Raw genomic sequence first — 22746 nt, 5'->3', positions numbered from 1 at the left:
TATAAACTCCCAGTGATCTATAATCATTGGCTGTATATAGTGTGCGACTTTCTTTATTTTTCCTTAGGAAGTTGTGGAAATAAAACTGCTCTAGCTTACAAACGGGATAAGTCCTTTTTACAGAAGTTAACCCATCAAAACATTTGCTGATTTTTAAATATCTGATGACAGATACATGAATAATACAATGTTTTCAGAGATGATGAGTAGTAAGGGTGAGTTGTAACTGATCCTGTTGTTGTCAAGGTTGAGCAGCTGTTCTGTCTTGGCCTGAAGACCAGGCTGGAGTGTCTCAAGATGCTGGAGATGTACAACTGGAACCTGGAAGTGGCCAGCACTCAGCTCCTGGACTCCTACAGCGCCGTCACGCAAAGGTAACATAGAATTCTGGAGAACTTAAAGGGATAGTTTGAGATTTTGGTAACGAAGCCCTTTATGTACTTGATGGCTGATCCCAAAGACTTCCAGCTTTTGGGCTAACACTAGATAGCATTTGTTTGCGAAACTACCTGTAACTTCCTTCATACTGGATGCAGCGACATAAAAATGGGTCCATGACTTAATCTGTGGGAAAAATAGATGCAGTCCCTTCAGGAAGTATTCACACCCCTTTTACTTTTTCCACATTTGGTTGCGTTACAGCCTGAATTTTGATTTTATGTCTGATCTACACACAATACCCTGTAATTTAAAAGTGGAATTTTGTTTGTAGAATGTTTTTTTAAATGAGAAAAATCATTAATCCGAAATGTCTTGAGTCAATAAGTATTCAACACCTTTGTTATGGAAAGCCTAAATAAGTTCAGGAGTAAAAATGTAACAAATCGCATAATAAGTTGCATGGACTCATTCTGTGTTCAATAAAAGTGGTTAACATGGTTTTTGAATGACTACCCCATCTCTGTACCCCACACATAAAAATTCTCTGTAATCAAGTAGTGAATTTCAAGCACAGATTCAACCACAAAGACCAGAGAGGGTTTTCAATGCCTTGCAAAGAAAGGCACTGATTGGTAGATGTGTAAAACAATCTATAAAAGCAGATGCTGAATGTCCCTTTGAGCGAAGGACCTTTGGTGAAGTTATTAATTAGGCTTGAGATGGTGTATCAATACAGCCAGTCATTACAAAGATACAGGCGTCCTTCTTAACTCAGTTGCCAGAGAAGAAGGAAACTGCTCAGGGATTTCACCAATGGAGCCCAATGGTGATTTTAAAACAGTTACAGAGTTTAATGGTTGTGTGAGAGTTGTATGAGAGAACTTGAGGATGGATCAACAACATTGTAGTCACTCCATAATACTAACCTAAATGACAGAGTTAAAAGAAGGCTCCTGAGTGCCGCAGCGATCTAAGGCACTGCATCTCACTGCTAGAGGTTGCCACTACAGACCCAGGTTTGATCCCGGGCTGTATCACAACCAGCCATGATCGGGAGTCCCATAGGGCGGCGCACAATTGGCACAGCCTTGTCCGGGTTAGGGGAGGGTTTGGCCGGGGTAGGCCGTCATTGTAAAATAATAATTTTTCTTAACTGACTTGCCTAGTTAAATAAAGATTTTTTTTTAAAGAAGGAAGCCTATATAGAATAATATTTTTCCAAAACATCATGTGGCAAATAAATGAACTTTTTGTCCTGAATACAAAGCGTTATGTTTGGGGCAAATCCAACACATCGCTGAATACCCCTCTTCAAGCACGGTGGTGGCTGCATCATGTTATGGGTATGATTATCATTGGCAAGGATTAGGGAGGTTTTTTGGGGGAATAAAAATAAAAGTTATACAGCAAAATCCTTGAAGAAACCTGGTTCAGTATGCTTTCCAACAGGCACTGGGACATAAATTCACCTTTCAGCAGGACAATAACCTAAAACACAAGGACAAATTTACCAAGACGACATTGAATGTTCCTGAGTGGCCTAGTTACAGTTTTGACTTAAATCTGCATGAAAATATATGGCATGGAAATGGTTGTTCAGCAATGATCAAGAATAAACTTGACAGATTTAAGAATTTTGAATAATATTGTATAATCCAGGGGTGCAAGTCTCTTAAGAGACTTACCCAGAAAGACTCACAGCTGTAATCGCCACCAAAAGGTGCTTCTACAAAGTATTGACTCGAATGTAATAGTTCAGTATTTCATGATCAATACATGTATTTATTTTTAAAACATGTTTTCACTTTGTCGCTATGCGTTATTGTGTGGAGATGGGTGAGAAAATGTTTTTGATTAGATTCTATTTTGAATTCCGGATGTAATTTCCCCCAACTATGCACACCTGTATGTGGGACAATTTGAAGAAGCATTCCTTTTTAAAACAGACACACACCTTACTTTCTAAAATACTTCTATGGAAGAGATACATAGATGATGTCTTTGTGCTCCGGGAAGGAAGTCAGTAGGAACTAAATTAATTCCAAACTCTACTAAATGAGAGCTCTGAATACCTCAGATTCACCATGCAGACTGATGAGAGAAAAATTAACTACCTGGACTTATGGATCATCAAAGAGGATGATGCATTACACACAGACTTATACACAAAGCCCACAGACCTCAATACCTTGCTATGTGCGGATAGTATGCATCCCCTTCCCCTCAAGAATGGTCTACCATATAGCCAGTTATGTATTAATAAACAAATCGTTGGCCACCAGACAGATTTTGATAGCAATGCTAAAGAAATGACAGATACATTCAAAATGAGAGGCTACAAGGACAAAACTCTTGATGCTGCAATGAGGAAAATATCAACAAAAAAAACAAGAGAGGAATTACTAAAAACTCAACCAAAGAAGAAAAACAACGCAACTGTCTTTTGCACTAAGAACACCAAGAGGTTCGGAGAAAATGAAAGCAATCCTGAAAAAGCACTGAAATATTCTGCAATCAGACAAAAAAAAATTACACACCTCTTCAAGGAACCCCCACTGGTGGTCTATAAGTGTGGTCGCAATATTGGAGATAGTTTGGTGAGATCTGACATGCCCCCTGAGCTCACTCCGATACCTATCCCAAATGGGAACTACAAATGTGGCTCATGCGCACAGTGTAATTGCACCAAAAAAAAAACATCTTTCTTCAGACACCCACATACAGGTCGAAAGATCCCTGTGAGAGGTATCATCTCATGCAAGACCAAGGGGAGTAATCTATCTCATCACCTGTTCATGTGGAAAAGCCTACGTAGGACAAACGAAAAGACAATTAAAACAATGCATAGCTGAACACCGCAGCTCAATCAGGTGTAAGAACATTGACTATCCAGTAGCAGCTCACTTTGTTGAAGCTAACCATCCAATCTCCTCCCTCAAATACACAGGCACTGAGCATGTTGCTCTACCAAGGAGAGGAGGTAACATCGAGATCCTACTACTACAAAGAGAGACAGGATATCCTGTCTAAAAACATTGACCCCTAGTGGTCTGAGTATTGACTTTGATCTCAGGCCCTTCTTATGAACACATTTTCCTTTATGAACAAGTCTTATAAATGTAATAAATATTTTTTACAGCATATTAGCGTACACCTAATATGTTCCCCCTGTTGATGATGCTCATTAAATATTAAGGTTGAACCAATATTACATGTAACAAAAATGAAATAGAAAATTATGTGAAATTGAATGAAACAATAATGTATGTTGATGCTAATATGATGTACAATATTCCATTATGTTTCTATATGATAACAATAGCATAATATTTAATATGCCATATACAATTTTTTTTAACAGTTTCACCAATTCATTTTAATTAACTTAATCATTATGACACACCCCTCACCACTGTCATTGGTTACACTAATTGCACTGTGTGTTTACATAACCTAGTTCAAATATTCATGACATCACCCTGAGGAAGGCACAGTGATGCCGAAACGTTGGTAAATACCCATTAAATTGCTGGGAGATTATACGTGGAGTGTGCGACTTTATTCGCTGCTAGTCAGCACCTCCACACAAACTATTTTCTGGGTGTGCGCCAGCTCATGTTTTTTAAAATGTTTTATTATTGAATTCCAGATGTAACACAACACAATGTAAAATAAGTCAAGGGGTGTGAATACTTTCTGAAGGCACTGTAGTGCCAACATGCCAAACTATCCCTTTAAGAGGAGACCTCAGGAGAATTTAGGGCAAACTAACCCTACTGGTGCTGATGCCGATGCTGGATTTTGCTCCAGACAAACAGCCAAACACATGGGTCATGTTCAGTAGGGCACACTGTAACTAAACGTTTTGAATAGGAAAATAAAAAGGAACCAGGTAGTCCCTGTTTCAGTATGATTTCTTCTGTTTGGTGCCGAATGAACAAGTCACTGATTCTACTAATTAAGAATCAATTCGGTGTGTTGCTGCTTGGTCCAGCCCAATAACCTAGTATACTCGTGTCTATCCACAATTTAAACTGTATCAATTTACGTTAATCTAGCACCAAGTAAAATAGATGGAATTGTGAATGTACTTGGATTTGTTTTGAAATAATGGAACATCAAAATACATCTCTCATCCCATTGCAGGCGGTGACCGATGCTGTAGGAGCAACAGCAGAACTTTTGTCTTTTAGGGGACGGAGTCTGCTCCCATCCCTCTTTTATGACTTGCCAGACGCATCCCTTAAGAAGACGGGGATTTGAGTGTGAACCTGGGGTACATTTGACTGTGTGATGGGCCATGGCTGCAGTCTTGCCTACTGTACACTGAGACCTGGTCCTCAGTGGAGGCTGGCTCATAATAATGTCTGGAATGGAGTCAATGGAATGGTATCAAACACATCAAAGACGTGGTTTCCATGTGGTTGATAACATTCCATCGACTCCATTCCAGATATTATTATGAGCCGTCCTCCCCTCAGCAGCCTCCACACTGAGGACCAGGGGGCTAGCCTCCACACTGAGGACCAGGGGGCTAGCCTCCACACTGAGGACCACGGGGCTAGCCTCCACACTGAGGACCACGGGGCTAGCCTCCACACTGAGGACCAGGGGGCTAGCCTCCACACTGAGGACCAGGGGGCTAGCCTCCACACTGAGGACCAGGGGGCTAGCCTCCACACTGAGGACCAGGGGGCTAGCCTCCACACTGAGGACCAGGGGGCTAGCCTCCACACTGAGGACCAGGGGGCTAGCCTCCACACTGAGGAGCCTCCCGTTCTACCACCGAATATGAGTGGAAGTCAACTTAGAATACAGGTAGTGGAACCATACTCTTCAAGGGACCATGGTGTCTGCTGGTTCCTACCCTATACCCAACACTGAAGGAAAAACATCCTCTTTTTAATTGCTGGTCTCCCCGATTCAGTTATATCAATGCCACAATACACCTTTGACCAACTAGGCTGACCTCTTTTGTGTTATTACTGAGATATGAATCAGCACTCCCCTACTGTATGTGAGCTTTGCTAAGCTCCTCGGTTTGGATAGGGGCTTGTTTTAGTGAGGCCAGCATCTTTCTGCTGCGCCGCCCGCCCTCCCAGGCTCTACTGTGTTTTAGCAGAGGGCAAAGTTCACAAAGCCCACCTGGATGGAGAGAACGAATACAAGAGAGGGGGGGAAAAAACGAAATGCAGCTGGTCTACTTTTAAGTCGACTCCTTTTTTTATTTTCTATTCTAGAGATTTCTACTTGATTTTTATTAAGGAGAGGAATTAAGAGATTTTTTTTTTATGCACACAAACAGTTACATACATGAATAGTTCAGTTTATATATCTGTAGCGAATATGTGCTAGAAGTTGGTATTTTTAGTTTTTAGTGCTCTGTTTTTAATATATTCTGGGTTTTGAACCGGTTGTTTGAAAAGGGGGACATATTGAAAACATTCAATTCTTGAGATTAAAAATATATATATTTTGTCAGTTATTAAAACCATGTATGTTGTGCTTTCCCTGAATCGAGTTCACTTATGTTTGTCAGTGACATCAATCTGATCCACTCCTGGTGGCCATGTAGAACTTCTGGTGTGCTATATGACGCCTGACTAATCATAGTGCTCTCACACTATCTACTCTAAGCACCTGCCCACACAAAACAACTGATGAAAATCGCCCACTGGCTCGCCTATTTTACCATGTGTTCAAAGCACGTTGATACTTCTAGAATTAAGAACATTGCCGCTAGTCTTTCCCTCAACTATTAGGGGCTAAAACCCTCAGTCAACACCCATAGGTTACACACAATTTTGACCGGGAAGACTAGATACCACTGGCTCTAGTTGATGACACACCACGTCAAGCACATGCAAGATACAACACGTCACCATACTGGACGTTAGTCTCAGACAATAAAGTGTATAGCCTAGAGCAAACTGTATAGTGATATGTGTTGGTTGGATGTATTTTCTATTCTGTCTTATCCTGATGCACGCTGTGTGCTTTTCCGTGTGTTATGATTCAAATAATGTTTTTTGGCGAACTGAACGTTAATATACTGTACACTGAACAAAAACATAAAACGCAACATGTAAAGTGTTGGTAACATGAGCTGAAATAAAAGATCACAGAAATGTTCCATACGCACAAAAAGCTTATTTCTCTACCATAAGCCGCCTCCAACATTGATTTGGAGAATTTGGCAGTACGTCCAACCGGCCTCCCAACCGCAGACCATGTGAATGGTGTTGTGTGGGTGAGCAGTTTGCTGATGTCAACGTTGTGAACAGAGTGCCCCATGGTGGCGGTGGGGTTATGGTATGGGCAGGCATGAGTTACAGACAACGAACACAATTGCATTTTATCGATGGTGATTTGAATGCACAAAAATACCGTAACGAGATCCTGAGGCCCGTTGTAAGGCCCGTATTATTTTTTAAGGTGTCTGTGACCAACAGATGCATATCTGTATTCTCAGTCATGTGAAGTCCATAGATTAGGGCCTAATGAATTTATTTCAATTGACTGATTTCTACATATGAACTGTAACTAACTAAAATCTTTGAAATTGTTGCGTTTTATATATTTTTTCACTATATAATCATAATATGCTATTTAAGTAGAAGCTTTTATCCAAAGCAACTACTTGATCCCGGCAATCGAACCCATTATCCTGCCGCTGCAAATGCCATGCTCTACCAACTGAGCTACATCAGACCACAATAAACCCAATAACTTTTTATAGTTGATTTCAATCTGAAAATGAATCTTACATTAGAAGGCTTAATCTGATTTCAAGTGAGTTGAAATTTAAGCACAGACCAACACGGTAAAACTATCAGACTCCTAGCAGACCACTCCTACCATGTAGTGGGCTTGAAGGCTGATCTTTATCCAGTCTTTGCACTGTAGCAAATTGGACTTGTGTGACTGTTTATTTGTTTGTGTCTTTGTCTAAAACTCAAGAGAGAATGTTATGCCAAGTAGTTGTGATCGGTGTCTTGATTAGAACACTGTGTCTTGATTAGAACACCGTGTCTTGATTAGAACACCGTGTCTGTCTGTGAACTGTTCCGTAGACACTTTGGCCATGTTCCAAACTCAAACATTGTCTCCTTGCCTCTTAGTCGTTTACCATCACAGATAAGGAAGGTCTGGATAGGTGAAACCAATTTGCCAAAAACTTGCAAGGTTTAATGCAGTGGAACTATCAGTCCTACCTATCCGCCCCTTAAGATTCACCCAGGCCAGTCCTCAAAGGGCAGAGGTAAAGTGTCCACGTTTATGGTTTGGAACACCGCCTTAGTTGAGCTTTTCCTGTATGCAATAATAAGGCACATGTAACTTCTTCCAACAGTCAAGGTCATCCAGCCATGACAAAAAAAAAGAGTGCTTCCATTGCTGTGAACTCCTTGATGCACAGAAAAATGCTTAGTGGCACAGTCTGATGATGTCACGATAAGGTGACACAATCCCCATGTCTTACATGATACCAAGCTGCTGTAGTTAGAAGGACTGATGCAACATTATGGCAATATTACCCAAACCAATGTTCTCCTATTCATGTTGTTTTTAAGATGATCGCTGTATTACCTTGGTGTGGGTTTGTTGTTCGTTCATCCCGATGTACTTGTACTAGAGGTCGTCACGGGTACACAAAAGTTGGACACGTTTCCAAAAATCGAGCTGGGGCTTTTCCACCCGGAACCGATATGAATAAGTTATTTATTATTTTAAAGGGAGAAAGGTGGCGCTCTAGCAGTCGAAGAGGGGCCGTAGTGTGAACGACAATGAGAGAGGGGAAAGAGAACCTAGTCAGTTGCACAACAGCATTCAACTGACATGTCAACCCAACCCCTCAGAATAAGAGAGGTGTGGGGGGCTGCTTTACCGACATACATGTCATCGGCACCTGGGGAGTGCGTGTTGTTGGGGGGTTAACTGTCTTGCCCAAAGGCAGAACGGCATAAAGTAAACTCACTCACTTTTGTACATCGCCTTAGTCCGTACAATTGACCTTATTTTACCACCCCAAAAAAACGTAATACTTCCAGATCAACTGTAATGTCAATACCAATGTAAAGCACAATTTATCCCCTTTCCAACAGAATTCATGCCGAGACCTCCACGCTGCCTGTTTCTGCATGATTGAAGAAGGCAATGAGCTCCTTCGGGTCTTTTTAAAAATGGCGGGTGGGGAAGCAAAACTAATGCGTGGTAGTGAGAAGGAGAGGAGATGTGTGGGCAAACACCTTTTTTTTTTACTCGATCTGTCCAACTTATCACCTTATCGCCTCTAAAATGTAAATAAAACACTATAAAGAGTTTATATAATGTGTCATTACATACGTATTTGAAGGTTTGTGTCGGGTTTTTAGGACGTTGCTAACGTGATCTTCAGAAGTTAACATCAGCTTTGAGAGTGACGATCGCTTACGATGATGAAGCAAAAAAGGACTAGGTATCCCCCTTACCCCCGTCACTGTCCATTTCTTGTTTTTAAACGATGAGAGAAGTGCTACACCTGGTGGAGAGAGATTGTAAGACAGAAATAGTTACTTTATGCGTGCTGTACGTTACGGCATGACACGTCACGATGTAACGGAGGGTCAGATTTGTTCAACTTTTCTCCAATACTATAGAGCCATTACCATGTCGATCAACGCTTGAATAGAAACGTAGTTCACACCCCAGATGTTGAAGTCAACACAGTCCCATTAGTTTTCTTTACAGCCTCGTTTGAATGTCGCGTTTGCGCACATTTGTACGGAATGGGGTGAGTTTATGTTATTTGTTTATCTTGACAGCTCAGGGATTCAAGCCAGCAACCTTTTGTTTACTGGCCCAATGCCTTTAACTGCTAGGTGACACGGGGAGCAGGGAGGGAGAGACGAGAGACAGCAACCAACCAAGCCAACTCACGCTATAGTAGACTAATAGCTGCCATAGCTAGGTTATTTATCATCAAATATGATTATGTAGTACCGGTCTTGGACTGCATCAAACCTGGAAGAGAAGCTAGTTAGTTAGGCTAACTAAGGCTGCAGTGCCTGCGCGTTATCATCCTACAGTTACTAATAACAATTCCATTCAGAATATTAAGTAGCAGCCTACCTCTTGGCTCTTGGTTGTCGTAGTCTATCCTTCTCCTTTAACTTTTCATTCCGTCATTTTAATTCCATCTTCCACTGATTAGATATCTCCTAACTTTTGCCACACACGGAGCGAGGCAGTAGCCGATTTGATTACTTATGATTGGCCAACAACAAGCGCCTCTCTGGTGAAAAGCAAGAGCAGCAGTTTAAAAACGACAACTTCTCTCTCTCGCTCTACTGTAGCAGTTGCATTCGGATCTGTGCATTCTCTTCCGGGCAAATCAGTCAAAATTACACGTACCAGAGACCCGTGACAATCAGATCCGAACCAGATCCGTGATATTATTTAGAACTCTGGTTGTGGACCCACTCGGGTGCCAGATGGGCTGTTGGGTATTCGGGTACATGTGGATCCATTATGACCTCTAACCTGTACCGATGTACTTCCCCCAAAGTGTTTTATTTCCCCATGGTTGTGTAGCTGATTCCCCCCTTCCCCCTTGGTGTATGGAATTGTGCAAGAGTACAAATGCAAGTTAATGCTGCCAATCTCAAATGTATAAAATGTTTTAATTACTTTTTTTTACCTTGCTCTCGTTACGTCTGATTGTTTTTCTTGGTACGTCTTGATGAGCGTTGATTGGGTGGCTCCCGAGTGGCGCAGCGGTCTCGAGTGTCACTGCATCTCGAATCCAGGCTGTATCACATCTGGCCGTGATCGGGAGTCCCATAGGGTGGCGCACAATTGGCCCAGCATCGTCCGGGTTTGGCCGGGGTAGGCCATCATTGTAAATAATAATTTGTTCTTAACTGACTTGCCTAGTTAAATAAAAGTTAAATGAAATATTTAACGTGCAGCGAGGAAAGTGCCAGTTCTTACATAACACTTAGAAGAATGGGCAGCTAATTGCCAATTTCTCACTTAGAGTTATTTAGCCATAAAGTGCCCGGCAACTCTGAACACTGCCCTGAATGCTCTTCAATTAGTTGAAAGAGAAAAATTGATATATCTCCATATTTTGTATATACTGTAGCCTCAAATGAAAATGGCTTGGATACTTTTTGGATAGCTAGCTATGGGGCATTTTACTTAACCCCTTGTGTAGTCTTAACATTCTGTATACTCCCCTTGTACTAAGGGTAACAAAATGACCGGGCCTTCACTAAACCACTAAAATAAAGCAGCTTAATTGAATTTTAAACCCTAAATCTATTTTGCATGAAGAAACAACCTGCCATTCATTCACAAACTTTATGAATATCTGGGTTTTCCCTCACAATCCAGAAAGACTGCATTTAATCAGTGGACACCACTCGTTTTTATTACAACACACCTGTCATAAAGTATAGGGTTATTATTATTTATTATTATTTATTATTATTATTATTATTATTATTATTGTAGCTTAAGGTACTGCATAGGTGTAAACATGTTTTTTAGCAAGAGATAGCACCAGTATAGCCTAATAAAGTAGCAGAAAGGAATGCAGGGGGAGATCAGGCTTGTTCTTTCTAACTGTGGTGGTGATCTTCCTGTTCAGGAGCTGCTGGCTGAGTTCAATCAGTAGCACACATAATTTCAATTTCTCATTGTGTGTGTGTGTGTGTGTGTGTGTGTGTGTGTGTGTGTGTGTGTGTGTTTTTTTTTGCGGTGTGTACATTATTTTATAACTGCCGGGTCAAAAATGACCTGTAGACAACCTTTGTACCCTGTTGGTGTACAGCTTTCATGGAAATCTGAACATTAAGGCGATGTTTCACTTTTTCTAATGTTGGGGTCATTCTAGGAAAAGTCATCAAATTTCAAGTTGAAAAATATCATTTAGGAGCTTTTCTCTGCTGTTAAACATAGTGGCGGGTCATCTTTGACCCTTAAGACAACACAAGGGTTAAGGGTCAGCACAAGGGTTAAGGGTCAGCACAAGGGTTAAGTCCCCTATTACATGTGTTTCTTTTGTTTGCTCGTGAAGGACAGACAAACCTCTGACAAATGGCCAAATCAGTGTTTACGGCTTCATTTCAGTATATGCGCATGAAATGTGTGTAGAGTATTTTCCAGGTTTCTGTGTGTGTCATGTGTGTATCCACCCTTTCGTGGCCTTGGTGTGTGAGGGATTAGTCTGAATCAATTATGTGGGTTTCTTGTGAGGATTGACTCAACCTTTATGACAATTGGCCTTGTTTGCTCTCTACAAGGTCACAGATCTTGTATTCAGCATATGTGACCGACCGGCTCAATTCGGTCTTATGTAGCAACATTTGAAATTGTGTTTTTATCATTGGATAAAAGTAAAGACTCTGAGCTAGAAAATGGTATATCACACACTACAGTTGAGGAACAATGGGAAAGTAACTCTGCTTTGACAGTTGATAAACCTGTAACCCCACTTTGAGAAAATGGTCCTTGAATGTTTGGTTCACCTACTGGAGAGCTCTTCTTTGTCTTTGGGGCTCCCAAGTGGCGCAGCAGTCTAAGGCATTGCATCTCAGTTATAGAGGCGTCACTACACCGTCTTAAGCCTTAGCCCCACCCGTCTGTTTAAGGATTCTTATACATGACATCAGCAGCCTGGTGGTCCAAAATAGCGTAACTGGTGTATTCTAACACCAATAAACTCATCTGTTTAAAAAATGAATTTAGTCTATTTCAATCTACCAAACCAGGCAACTATAAAAGCAACTTTCTAAACAATGTTTTGATTCGTTTCTAGCTTGTTAGCTACAGTAGCTAACGTTACGTTAGCTGGCTAGCCAGTTCAAATAATGACCACATCATATAGCTGACAACGTCTTAACTTTTTAGCTAATTTGTATTCATTATTACAGGACAATAAACTCACAACAAGACCATTTATTTACAAGTTAATGGCCAGTTAATTAGAGAAAATAACTTACGGTTGTGAATGTGAGAAAATAAAAGCAGGGCATTCTACCGGAGAATGTTAGAACTTGGACACTGTCTCGTTGGCCTAACGTTATATCCTCATTTGATTTTAGTGCAGGTCATGTTGTTCTTCACATTACAGTCTCTGATAAACACACACTATATCAGATAAAATCAAAGTGTATTTGTCACATGCACAGGATACAGAAGGTGTAAATGGTACAGTGAACTGGTACCTTGCATAGTGGAGTCTTTTGTTTAGACATGTAGCTAGCTAAACAATGAACCATAATCCTAACTCATAAACGTGACTACCTTGCATGAATCTGCAGGTAGCTAACCAACTCGATTCAATGTTAGCTAGTTAACATTAGGCTATAACTAGCAATGCAAATTGGCCCTGAGATATGAATAATATTACTAACAGATCATACACATAACGGTAGATAGCGATCCAGCCAGCCAACGGTGGCTAGCTAGCTAACAGTACTCTTTAACTTGCAATGAAAAAAAACTTTCTGACAAAAGTAGAAGCTTATAATATCTGAAAATGTAGCTAGCTAGACTCTTACCTGTATACATGGATGGACGCTTCTCCCTCTCTGTCACGGATGTCATGGTTACCCTTAGATGTAATCCGGAGACGGGTGTTTTATACAACAGCCTTCTGTGTGTTCTATTTACGACTCCCTCCGTGCAATCAAACGCCAGTCCCATTATCTCCTTAGCTATCATACTTTGCGTCCACCGGGAATTCCACTGATTTCAGAACTCTGTCCTCCAAAAAGTGGAGAGCAACAGTTGTGCAGTTATTTGTGATACCTTTAAAAAATATATGTTTTAAAGCCAATTTAGAAAGGATTACCTACAAATATGGAGCAGCCCTTTGTTGTAGACAAAGCATGCTACATGGCAGACCAATCCGAAATCATCTCTTGGTATGTCCAGCCTATCCATTATCTCAGCCAAACATGGCGAGCGGGAAGGTTTTTCCTTTTTCTGTGGCTAAACCAACTAGGCTCGTAATTTTACAATTGTATTTGTATTTACAGATGGCATACAAGTTTGTTATTAAGGCACATGTAAAGTCACATGATCCAGAAGGCATTTCTAACAAAAAAACGCATTTTGATCCCCCCCAAAAATAAGTTTACGTTCAAATGGCTCTCCTGTGAATTAGTGACACGTGACATACATCTAGTTTACTGAAACGAGTCACATATGGATCCTAGTTTCTCATTATGAATTATCCTTGTTTAGAAAACATTGTCACTTCTCACTGGGCACAGACGTCAATTCAACGTCCATTCCACATTGGTTCAAGGTCATTTCAGTGGAAGGACATGGAAACAACGTTGATTCAACCAGTGTGTGTTCACTGGGTTGTGTTTCAGAGTACATTAAAGTGTTTTTCCTTTATACAACTTGTATGAAAAGATCCCATTTTTGTTTTATGATTGTGGAATTCCTAATGATGTTTTTAAAACAGCTCGCAGTCGAGGAAGATTTAAACTTCATTACACAATAAATATGTTGAAGCTCTGCAGCTATGGAGTCACTTGTTATAAAGAGGTTGGCATTTCCAAGGTAGAGGGCCTGGACATATTCTTCCCTTACTCATGTACTGTCTACACCCCCACACACACTCGCACTACCATTTGGGCTGCTGAACTTTTGCTTACTAATGAGAAGTGTGAGTCCTCCATTCGTCTTTGTGATGTATGTGCACAGTATTGTAGCCGTCCCTAGACCAAATAAAAAACATATCTGACTTCCTGATCATTATGGTATAAAAGAAGCATTGGGTACAGAACATTCCCCCAGAGAAATTATCTAGTTTTTTCGAAAATAAAAAAGGGAGGAAGGTAAAGTAGAGGGAGACAAAGAAAGTGTAGAGATAACTGAGAAACTTCTGCCGTTTGGGGAAGTGTGCGTGTAGAGGGGAATTAGGCATACCCGATGCTAATGCCCTGCTTGACTCAGTTTAAACTTGGCTAAAGCCTTAAATGGTAACCAAATAAATCTCTCAAATTTGATTATCTTCTTTCCTCTCTGTGGTAGTACTGTACTGGGGGCTGGTCTAGTCGTAGTACTGTACTGGGGGCTGGTCTAGTGGTAGTACTGTACTGGGGACTGGTCTAGTGGTAGTACTGTACTGGGGGCTGGTCTAGTGGTAGTACTGTACTGGGGGCTGGTCTAGTGGTACTAGTATATTGGGGGCTGGTCTAGTGGTAGTACTAGTATATTGGGGGCTGGTCTAGTGGTAGTGCTGTACTGGGGGCTGGTCTAGTGGTAGTGCTGTACTGGGGGCTGGTCTAGTGGTAGTGCTGTACTGGGGGCTGGTCTAGTGGTAGTACTGTACTGGGGGCTGGTCTAGTGGTAGTACTGTACTGGGGACTGGTCTAGTGGTAGTACTGTACTGGGGACTGGTCTAGTGGTAGTACTGTACTGGGGGCTGGTCTAGTGGTAGTACTGTACTGGGGGCTGGTCTAGTGGTAGTAGTGTACTGGGGGCTGGTCTAGTGGTAGTACTGTACTGGGGACTGGTCTAGTGGTAGTAGTGTACTGGGGGCTGGTCTAGTGGTAGTAGTGTACTGGGGGCTGGTCTAGTGGTAGTACTGTACTGGGGGCTGGTCTAGTGGTAGTACTGTACTGGGGGCGTGTCTAGTGGTAGTGCTGTACTGGGGGCTGGTCTAGTGGTAGTGCTGTACTGGGGGCTGGTCTAGTGGTAGTACTGTACTGGGGGCTGGTCTAGTGGTAGTACTGTACTGGGGGCTGGTCTAGTGGTAGTGCTGTACTGGGGGCTGGTCTAGTGGTAGTGCTGTACTGGGGGCTGGTCTAGTGGTAGTGCTGTACTGGGGGCTGGTCTAGTGGTAGTACTGTACTGGGGGCTGGTCTAGTGGTAGTACTGTACTGGGGACTGGTCTAGTGGTAGTACTGTACTGGGGACTGGTCTAGTGGTAGTACTGTACTGGGGGCTGGTCTAGTGGTAGTACTGTACTGGGGGCTGGTCTAGTGGTAGTAGTGTACTGGGGGCTGGTCTAGTGGTAGTACTGTACTGGGGACTGGTCTAGTGGTAGTAGTGTACTGGGGGCTGGTCTAGTGGTAGTAGTGTACTGGGGGCTGGTCTAGTGGTAGTACTGTACTGGGGGCTGGTCTAGTGGTAGTACTGTACTGGGGGCGTGTCTAGTGGTAGTGCTGTACTGGGGGCTGGTCTAGTGGTAGTGCTGTACTGGGGGCTGGTCTAGTGGTAGTACTGTACTGGGGGCTGGTCTAGTGGTAGTACTGTACTGGGGGCTGGTCTAGTGGTAGTACTGTACTGGGGGCTGGTCTAGTGGTAGTAGTGTACTGGGGACTGGTCTAGTGGTAGTAGTGTACTGGGGGCTGGTCTAGTGGTAGTAGTGTACTGGGGGCTGGTCTAGTGGTAGTAGTGTACTGGGTGCTGGTCTAGTGGTAGTAGTATACTGGGGGCTGGTCTAGTGGTAGTACTGTACTGGGGACTGGTCTAGTGGTAGTACTGTACTGGGGGCTGGTCTAGTGGTAGTAGTGTACTGGGGGCTGGTCTAGTGGTAGTAGTGTACTGGGGGCTGGTCTAGTGGTAGTACTGTACTGGGGGCTGGTCTAGTGGTAATAGTGCACTGGGGGCTGGTCTAGTGGTAGTAGTGTACTGGGGGCTGGTCTAGTGGTAGTAGTGTACTGGGGGCTGGTCTAGTGGTACTACTGTACTGGGGACTGGTCTAGTGGTAGTAGTGTACTGGGGGCTGGTCTAGTGGTAGTAGTGTACTGGGGGCTGGTCTAGTGGTAGTAGTGTACTGGGGGCTGGTCTAGTGGTAGTAGTGTACTGGGGGCTGGTCTAGTGGTAGTAGTGTACTGGGGGCTTGTCTAGTGGTAGTAGTGTACTGGGGGCTGGTCTAGTGGTACTACTGTACTGGGGGCTGGTCTAGTGGTAGTAGTGTACTGGGGACTGGTCTAGTGGTAGTAGTGTACTGGGGGCTGGTCTAGTGGTAGTACTGTACTGGGGACTGGTCTAGTGGTAGTAGGGGACTGGTCTAGTGGTAATAGTGCACTGGGTACTGGTCTAGTGGTAGTAGTGTACTGGGGGCTGGTCTAGTGGTAGTACTGTACTGGGGGCTGGTCTAGTGGTAGTAGTGTACTGGGGGCTGGTCTAGTGGTAGTAGTGTACTGGGGGCTGGTCTAGTGGTAGTAGTGTACTGGGGGCTGGTCTAGTGGTAGTAGTGTACTGGGGGCTGGTCTAGTGGTAGTAGTGTACTGGGGACTGGTCTAGTGGTAGTAGTGTACTGGGGGCTGGTCTAGTGGTAGTAGTGTACTGGGCGCTGGTCTAGTGGTAGTAGTGTACTGGGGGCTGGTCTAGTGGTAGTAGTGTACTGGGGACTGGTCTAGTGGTAGTAGTGTACTGGGGGCTGGTCTAGTGGTAGTAGTGTACTGGGGGCTGGTCTAGTGGTAGTAGTGTACTGGGGGCTGGTCTAGTGGTCGTAGTGTACTGGGGGCTGGTCTAGTGGTAGTAGTGTACTGGGGGCTGGTCTAGTGGTAGTACTGTACTGGGGGCTGGTCTAGTGGTAGTAGTGTACTGGGGGCTGGTCTAGTGGTAGTAGTGTACTGGGGGCTGGTCTAGTGGTAGTACTGTACTGGGGGCTGGTCTAGTGGTCGTAGTGTACTGGGGGCTGGTCTAGTGGTAGGAGTGTACTGGGGGATGGTCTAGTATGTCTTGCCCCCCTGTTTATCTGCTCTCTTTCTCCCTCACCAGCTATCAATTCAATTTAAATGCTTTATTGGCATGGGGAAAACATGTTTACATTGCCAAAGCAAGTGAAATAAATAAACAAAAGTGAAATAAACAATAAAAAATTAACAGTAAACATTGCAAATGTCATATTATGTGCAAATAGTTAAAGTACAAAAGGGAAAATAAATAAACATAAATGTGGGTTGTATTTACAATGGTGTTTGTTCTTCACTGGTTGCCCTTTTCTTGTGGCAACAGGTCACAAATCTTGCTGCTGTGATGGCACACTGTGGTATTTCACCTAATAGATGTGTGAGTTTATCAAAATTGGGTTTGTTTTTGAATTCTTTGTGGATCTGTGTAATCTGAGGGAAATGTGTGTCTCTATGGTCATACATTGGGCAGGAGGTTAGGAAGTGCAGCTCAGTTTCCACCTCATTTTGTTGGCAGTGTGCACATAGCCTGTCTTCTCTTGAGAGCCAGGTCTGCCTACCGCTGCCTTTCTCAATAGCAAGGCTATGCTCACTGAGTCTGTACATAGTCAAAGCTTTCCTTAAGTTTTGGTCAGTCACAGTGGTCAGGTATTCGGCCACTGTGTACTCTCTGTTTAGGGCCAAATAGCATTCTAGTTTGCTGTTGTTTTGTTAATTCCAATGTGTCAAGTAATTATCTTTTTGTTTTCTCATGATTTGGTTGGGCCTAATTGTGTTACTTTCCTGGGGCTCTGTGTGGTCTGTTTGTGTTTGTGAACACAGCCCCAGGACCAGGTTGCTTAGGGGACTCTTCTCCAGGTGCATTTCTCTGTAGGCGATGCTTTTGTTATGCAAGGTTTGGGAATCACTTCCTTTTAGGTGGTTGTAGAATTTAGCGGCTCTTTTCTGGATTTTGATAATTAGCGGGTATCGGACTAATTCTGCTCTGCATGCGTTATTTTGTGTTTTACGTTGTACACTGAGGATAGTTTTGCAGAATTCTGCATGCAGTCTCAATTTGGTGTTTGTCCCATTTTGTGAATTCTTGGTTGGTGAGCGGACCCCAGACCTCACAACCATAAAGGACAATGCGTTCTATAACTGATTGAAGTATTTTTTGCCGGATCCTAATTGGTATGTCGAATTTCATATTCCTTTTGATGGCATAGAAGGCCCTTCTTGCCTTGTCTCTCAAATCATTCACAGCATTGTGGCAGTTGCCTGTGGCCCCGATATTTAGGACGAGGTATGTATAGGTTTTTTGTGTGCTCTAGGGCAACAGTGTCTAGTGCCCCTGCCAATTCGTTGATATATGTGACCCGTTTCAGGAACTAGGCGTATGTCACGGGTTACTTCATAGGAGAGCCGTTTGAACGTAAACATTTTTTGTTGTTGTCAAAATGCTGTTGTCAAATTTTTTTTGCCAGAAATGCCTTCTCTAACATATGAACTTTCATGTGCCTTAATAACAAACTTGTATGCCATCTGTAAATACAAATAAAATGGTTAAATTACGAGCCTAGTTGGTTTAGCCACAGCAAAAGTAAGCAACCTTCCCGCTAGTCATGATTGGCTGAGATAATGAGTGGGCTGGACATGCCGAGAGATGAGTTTGGATTGGTCTGCCATATAAATAGCACGCTTCTGTCTTATTTGAGCTGCTTAGTATGTCTAGGTAATCCTGTCTAACGCAGCTTAAAAAATAAGATATAGCTAGCTAACGCACTTTTGTATATCGCCTGGAATATACAATTTACCTTATTTTATCGCCCCAAAAAAACGTAATACTTCCAGGTCAGCTGTAATATGAATACCATTGTAAAGCACAATTTCTCCCCTTTCCAGCAAAATCAATGACGAGACCTTCATGCTGTTTGTCTGCACGATTGAAGAATGCAAATGAGCTCCGTCGGGTCTTTTTTTTAAATTACGGGTGGGGAAAACGAAACCTACTGCGTGATAGGGAAATAAATATGTTGTGTGGGGAAACTGCTTTTTACCCGATCTGTCCAACTTATCACTTCTAAAATGTAAAACACTATAAAAAGTTTATATAATGTGTCACGACATACCAATTTGAAGGTTTGTGTCGAATTTGAATCGGGCTTTTAGGGCGCCGCTGAAGTTATCTTCAGAAGTAAACAGCGGCTGTTGCGGCTTTTGAGAGTCTTGTTGGCTTGCAGTGATGACGCAAAAAATGAATGCATTCAGTTGTATAATTGACTAGGTATCCCACCTTACCCTGTCCCTTTTGTCACGCCCTGGCCTTAGTATTATTTGTTTTCTTTATTATTTTAGTTAGGTCAGGGTGTGACATGGGGTATGTGTGTGTTTGGGGGTATTTATATGGTAGAGGTGGTGTTGGTGGTAGTGTATGGGTTTGTGTTGAGTGTATGTATCTAGCTGTGTCTATGGGTGTGTAGTTTTCTAGGAAAGTCTATGGTTGCCTGAATGGGTTCTCTTCTCAATTAGAGACAGCTGGTTTCGGTTGTCTCTAATTGGGAACAATATTTAAGGCTGCCATAGGCTTTAGCTGTTTGTGGGTCATTGTATATGTATATGTCGACGTAAGTAGTTTGTGTGTGCACTTGCGTTTGAAGTTTCACGATCGTTTGTTGTTTTTGTTAGTGTGGTTTAAGTGTTTCGTGTTCATCTTCGTCATTATAAATTAAAGAAGATGTATTCATATCATGTTGCGCCTTGGTCCTCTCATTCATGTCAACACGATCGTGACACCTTTCTTGTTTTTAGTCTGCGAGAGAGGCTGTATGACACAGAATGAGTTGGTTTATGCGTGCTGTATGCTACGTCATGACAAGTCGCCATTTAACGTAGTGTCAGAGGGGTCCGTTTTTTTCTACTTTTCTCCAATACTATTGGGCCATTACCATGTCAATCAACACTTGAATAGAAACGTAGTTCACACCCCAGATTTTGATGCCGACACAGTCGCTAAAGTCTCATTAGTTTTCATTGCAGCCTCGTTTGAATGCCGCGGTTGTGCAAATTTGTACGGAATGGGGTTAGTCAACAGTAGTGGACTGCGTAAGTGTTGCTCTCCACTTACTGGAGGACCGAGTTTTGAAATCAGTGGAATTAGAGTATGATAGCTAAGGAGATGGAGAAAAGACCTGTCTCCTGATTACATCTTCAAACTAAGGGCAACCATGGCATCCGACAGGAGATGCGTCCATCCACGAATGATATATACGGGTAAGATTGTCTAGCTAGCTGCATTGTACAAGTGTACTGGCTAGCTAATGTTAGCTGGCTGGCTCGCTAGCTAATGTTACGTGTATGATCTTATTATTCGTATCTCAGAGCTATTTGCTTGGCTAGCTGTAGCCTAATGCTAGCTAGCTAACATTGAACCTGGTTTGTTAGCTACCTGCAGATTCATGCAGGTTAGTAGCGTCATGAGTTGGGATTATGGTTCATTGTTTACCTAGCTAGCTAACGGTAGCTGGCTGGCTCGCTAGCTAACGTTAATAGTATGATCTTATTATTAGTTTCTCAGAGCCATTTGCTCTGAGATACGTCCCTGTGGAAAGAAATGTGTGCATTTTTGGCCCATTTTAACCGCACACTTGTTTGTGTACATGGATTTTATAATGTTGTATGTTTTTCCCCAACACCACTTTCCATCAATTTGTACAGCAGGCCCTTGTGACAAATTGAGTTGAAAGCTTTTTTGAAATCAACAATGCATGAGAAGACTTTGCCTTTGTTTTGGTTTGTTTGTTTGTCAATTAGGGTGTGCATTGTGAGTACGTGGTTTGTCGGACGGTAATTTAGTAGAAAGACAATTTGACATTTGCTCAGCACATTGTTTTCACTGAGGAAATGTACGAGTCTGCTGTTAATGATAATGCAGAGGATTTTCCAAAGGTTGCTCTTGACGCATATCCCCCGGTACTTATTGGGGTCAAATTTGTCTCCACTTTTGTGGACTTTTGTGGATTGGGGCGATCGGTCCTCTTTCTCTCTCTCTCTTTCTCTGTCGTTATCTCTCCCTCTCTCTGTCTCTCTCCGTCACTCTCTCTCCCTCACTGGCTATCTCACTCTTTCCCCCTTTGTATCGCTCTCTCTCAATTCAATTTAAATGTAAGGGCTTTATTGGCATGGGAAACATATGTTAACATTGCCAAAGCAAGTGAAGTAGATAATAGACAAAAGTGAAATAAACAATAACAATTAACAGTAAACATTACACTTACAGAAGTTTCAAAAGAATATAGACATTTCAAATGTGATATTATGTCTATATACAGTGTTGTAACGATGTACAAAAGGGAAAATGAATTAACATAAATATGGGTTGTATTTACAATGGTGTTTGTTCTTCACTGGTTGCCCTTTTCTTGTGGCAACAGGTCTCTCTCTCTCTCTCTCCTCCCTGGCTGTCTCTCTGTCTCTCCCTCATTCGCTATCTCATGAGTACCGAGTGTGCCGTTCCCAAGTCAATAATAAGATTGAGTGTTACCATGGTGAAATACTGTAGACACCTGCATAACATAGAATACTTTGTATGTGTGCGTGTGTCTGGCTGACTGGGGTGTCCTCAGAACGGTGGATGGGAGTCCTCTTAAAACCCTCTTCATGCTCTGAAGAAGAGACAGCGGAGCAGCCGTTGAGTGGATTGGAGTGCCTGGGGAGCCAATCAAGAAGCTCTCCACCTTGCACCAGAGGAACCTAGCTATGAGTAGAGAGATTGGTAGGGTTATGTGTTGTCAAACCAAGGTCACCACTGCTGGTTTATTGATCAGGCACATAGCCGGGCAGCCCACCGACCACCACTGACGTATAGGGTCCTGCATGCAAGGGCATTGATAATGAACCTATGCGAGGGAAAGATTCACATGAAAAAGAGAGTATCTACTGTACATCGTATGTGTTTCTGTAATCAATCATTGACTTGTTGTTACCTTGTGTACATTTACAGGTCTTTACATAAAAATAATCTTAGGTTTCAAAAGGTGAAAATTAATTGATGGCTTACTGACTGCCGAACCATCATGGAACCTTACTGACTGCCGAGTCATCATGGAACATTACTAACTGCCGAGCCATCATGGAACCTTACTGACTGCCGAGCCATCATGGAACCTTACTGACTGCCGAGTCATCATGGAACATTACTAACTGCCGAGCCATCATGGAACATTACTAACTGCCGAGCCATCATGGAACCTTACTGACTGCCGAGCCATCATGGAACCTTACTGACTGCCGAGCCATCATGGAACCTTACTGACTGCCGAGCCATCATGGAACCTTACTGACTGCCGAGCCTTCATGGAACCTTACTGACTGCCGAGCCATCATGGAACCTTACTGACTGCCGAGCCATCATGGAACCTTACTGACTGCCGAGCCATCATGGAACCTTACAGACTGCCGAGCCATCATGGAACCTTACTGACTGCCGAGCCATCATGGAACCTTACAGACTACCTAGCCATCATGGAACCTTACAGGCCTAAATCATAAGCATAAAAGACTTACTCCTTTATTCGTGCTTTATTAAGCATTAGTGACATGTTTCTGAAGAGCTAATAAACCAGTAGCATGGACTCCCTCCACCTGTCCTATGCTCAGCAATCCCATCACCTGCTATTTTATATGAGCCATATCCTTCCTTTCTATGCGTAATAAGACAGGAATGGCTCACGCGATA

General features: G+C 42.7%; 1 protein-coding gene across 3 annotated transcripts in view; it reads left to right on the top strand.

The window, feature by feature from the left end:
* Positions 1-6514, top strand: part of LOC129823663 (activated CDC42 kinase 1-like) — a 158029-nt gene extending 151515 nt beyond the window's left edge. For all 3 annotated transcript variants that reach the window (XM_055882555.1, XM_055882552.1, XM_055882553.1), the window contains 2 exons: positions 247-374; positions 4528-6514. In XM_055882555.1, coding sequence (XP_055738530.1) covers positions 247-374; positions 4528-4534 — 135 coding nt within the window. In that variant the 3' untranslated portion in view covers positions 4535-6514. The remainder of the gene's footprint in view (positions 1-246; positions 375-4527) is intronic.
* The last annotated feature ends 16232 nt before the right edge of the window (positions 6515-22746 follow it).

This window comes from Salvelinus fontinalis, chromosome 26 (assembly GCF_029448725.1).
Source record: "Salvelinus fontinalis isolate EN_2023a chromosome 26, ASM2944872v1, whole genome shotgun sequence".
NCBI lineage: Eukaryota > Metazoa > Chordata > Actinopteri > Salmoniformes > Salmonidae > Salvelinus > Salvelinus fontinalis.
The sequence above is the reverse complement of the archived record's forward strand: the minus strand, read 5'-3'. Positions and strand labels throughout refer to the sequence as shown.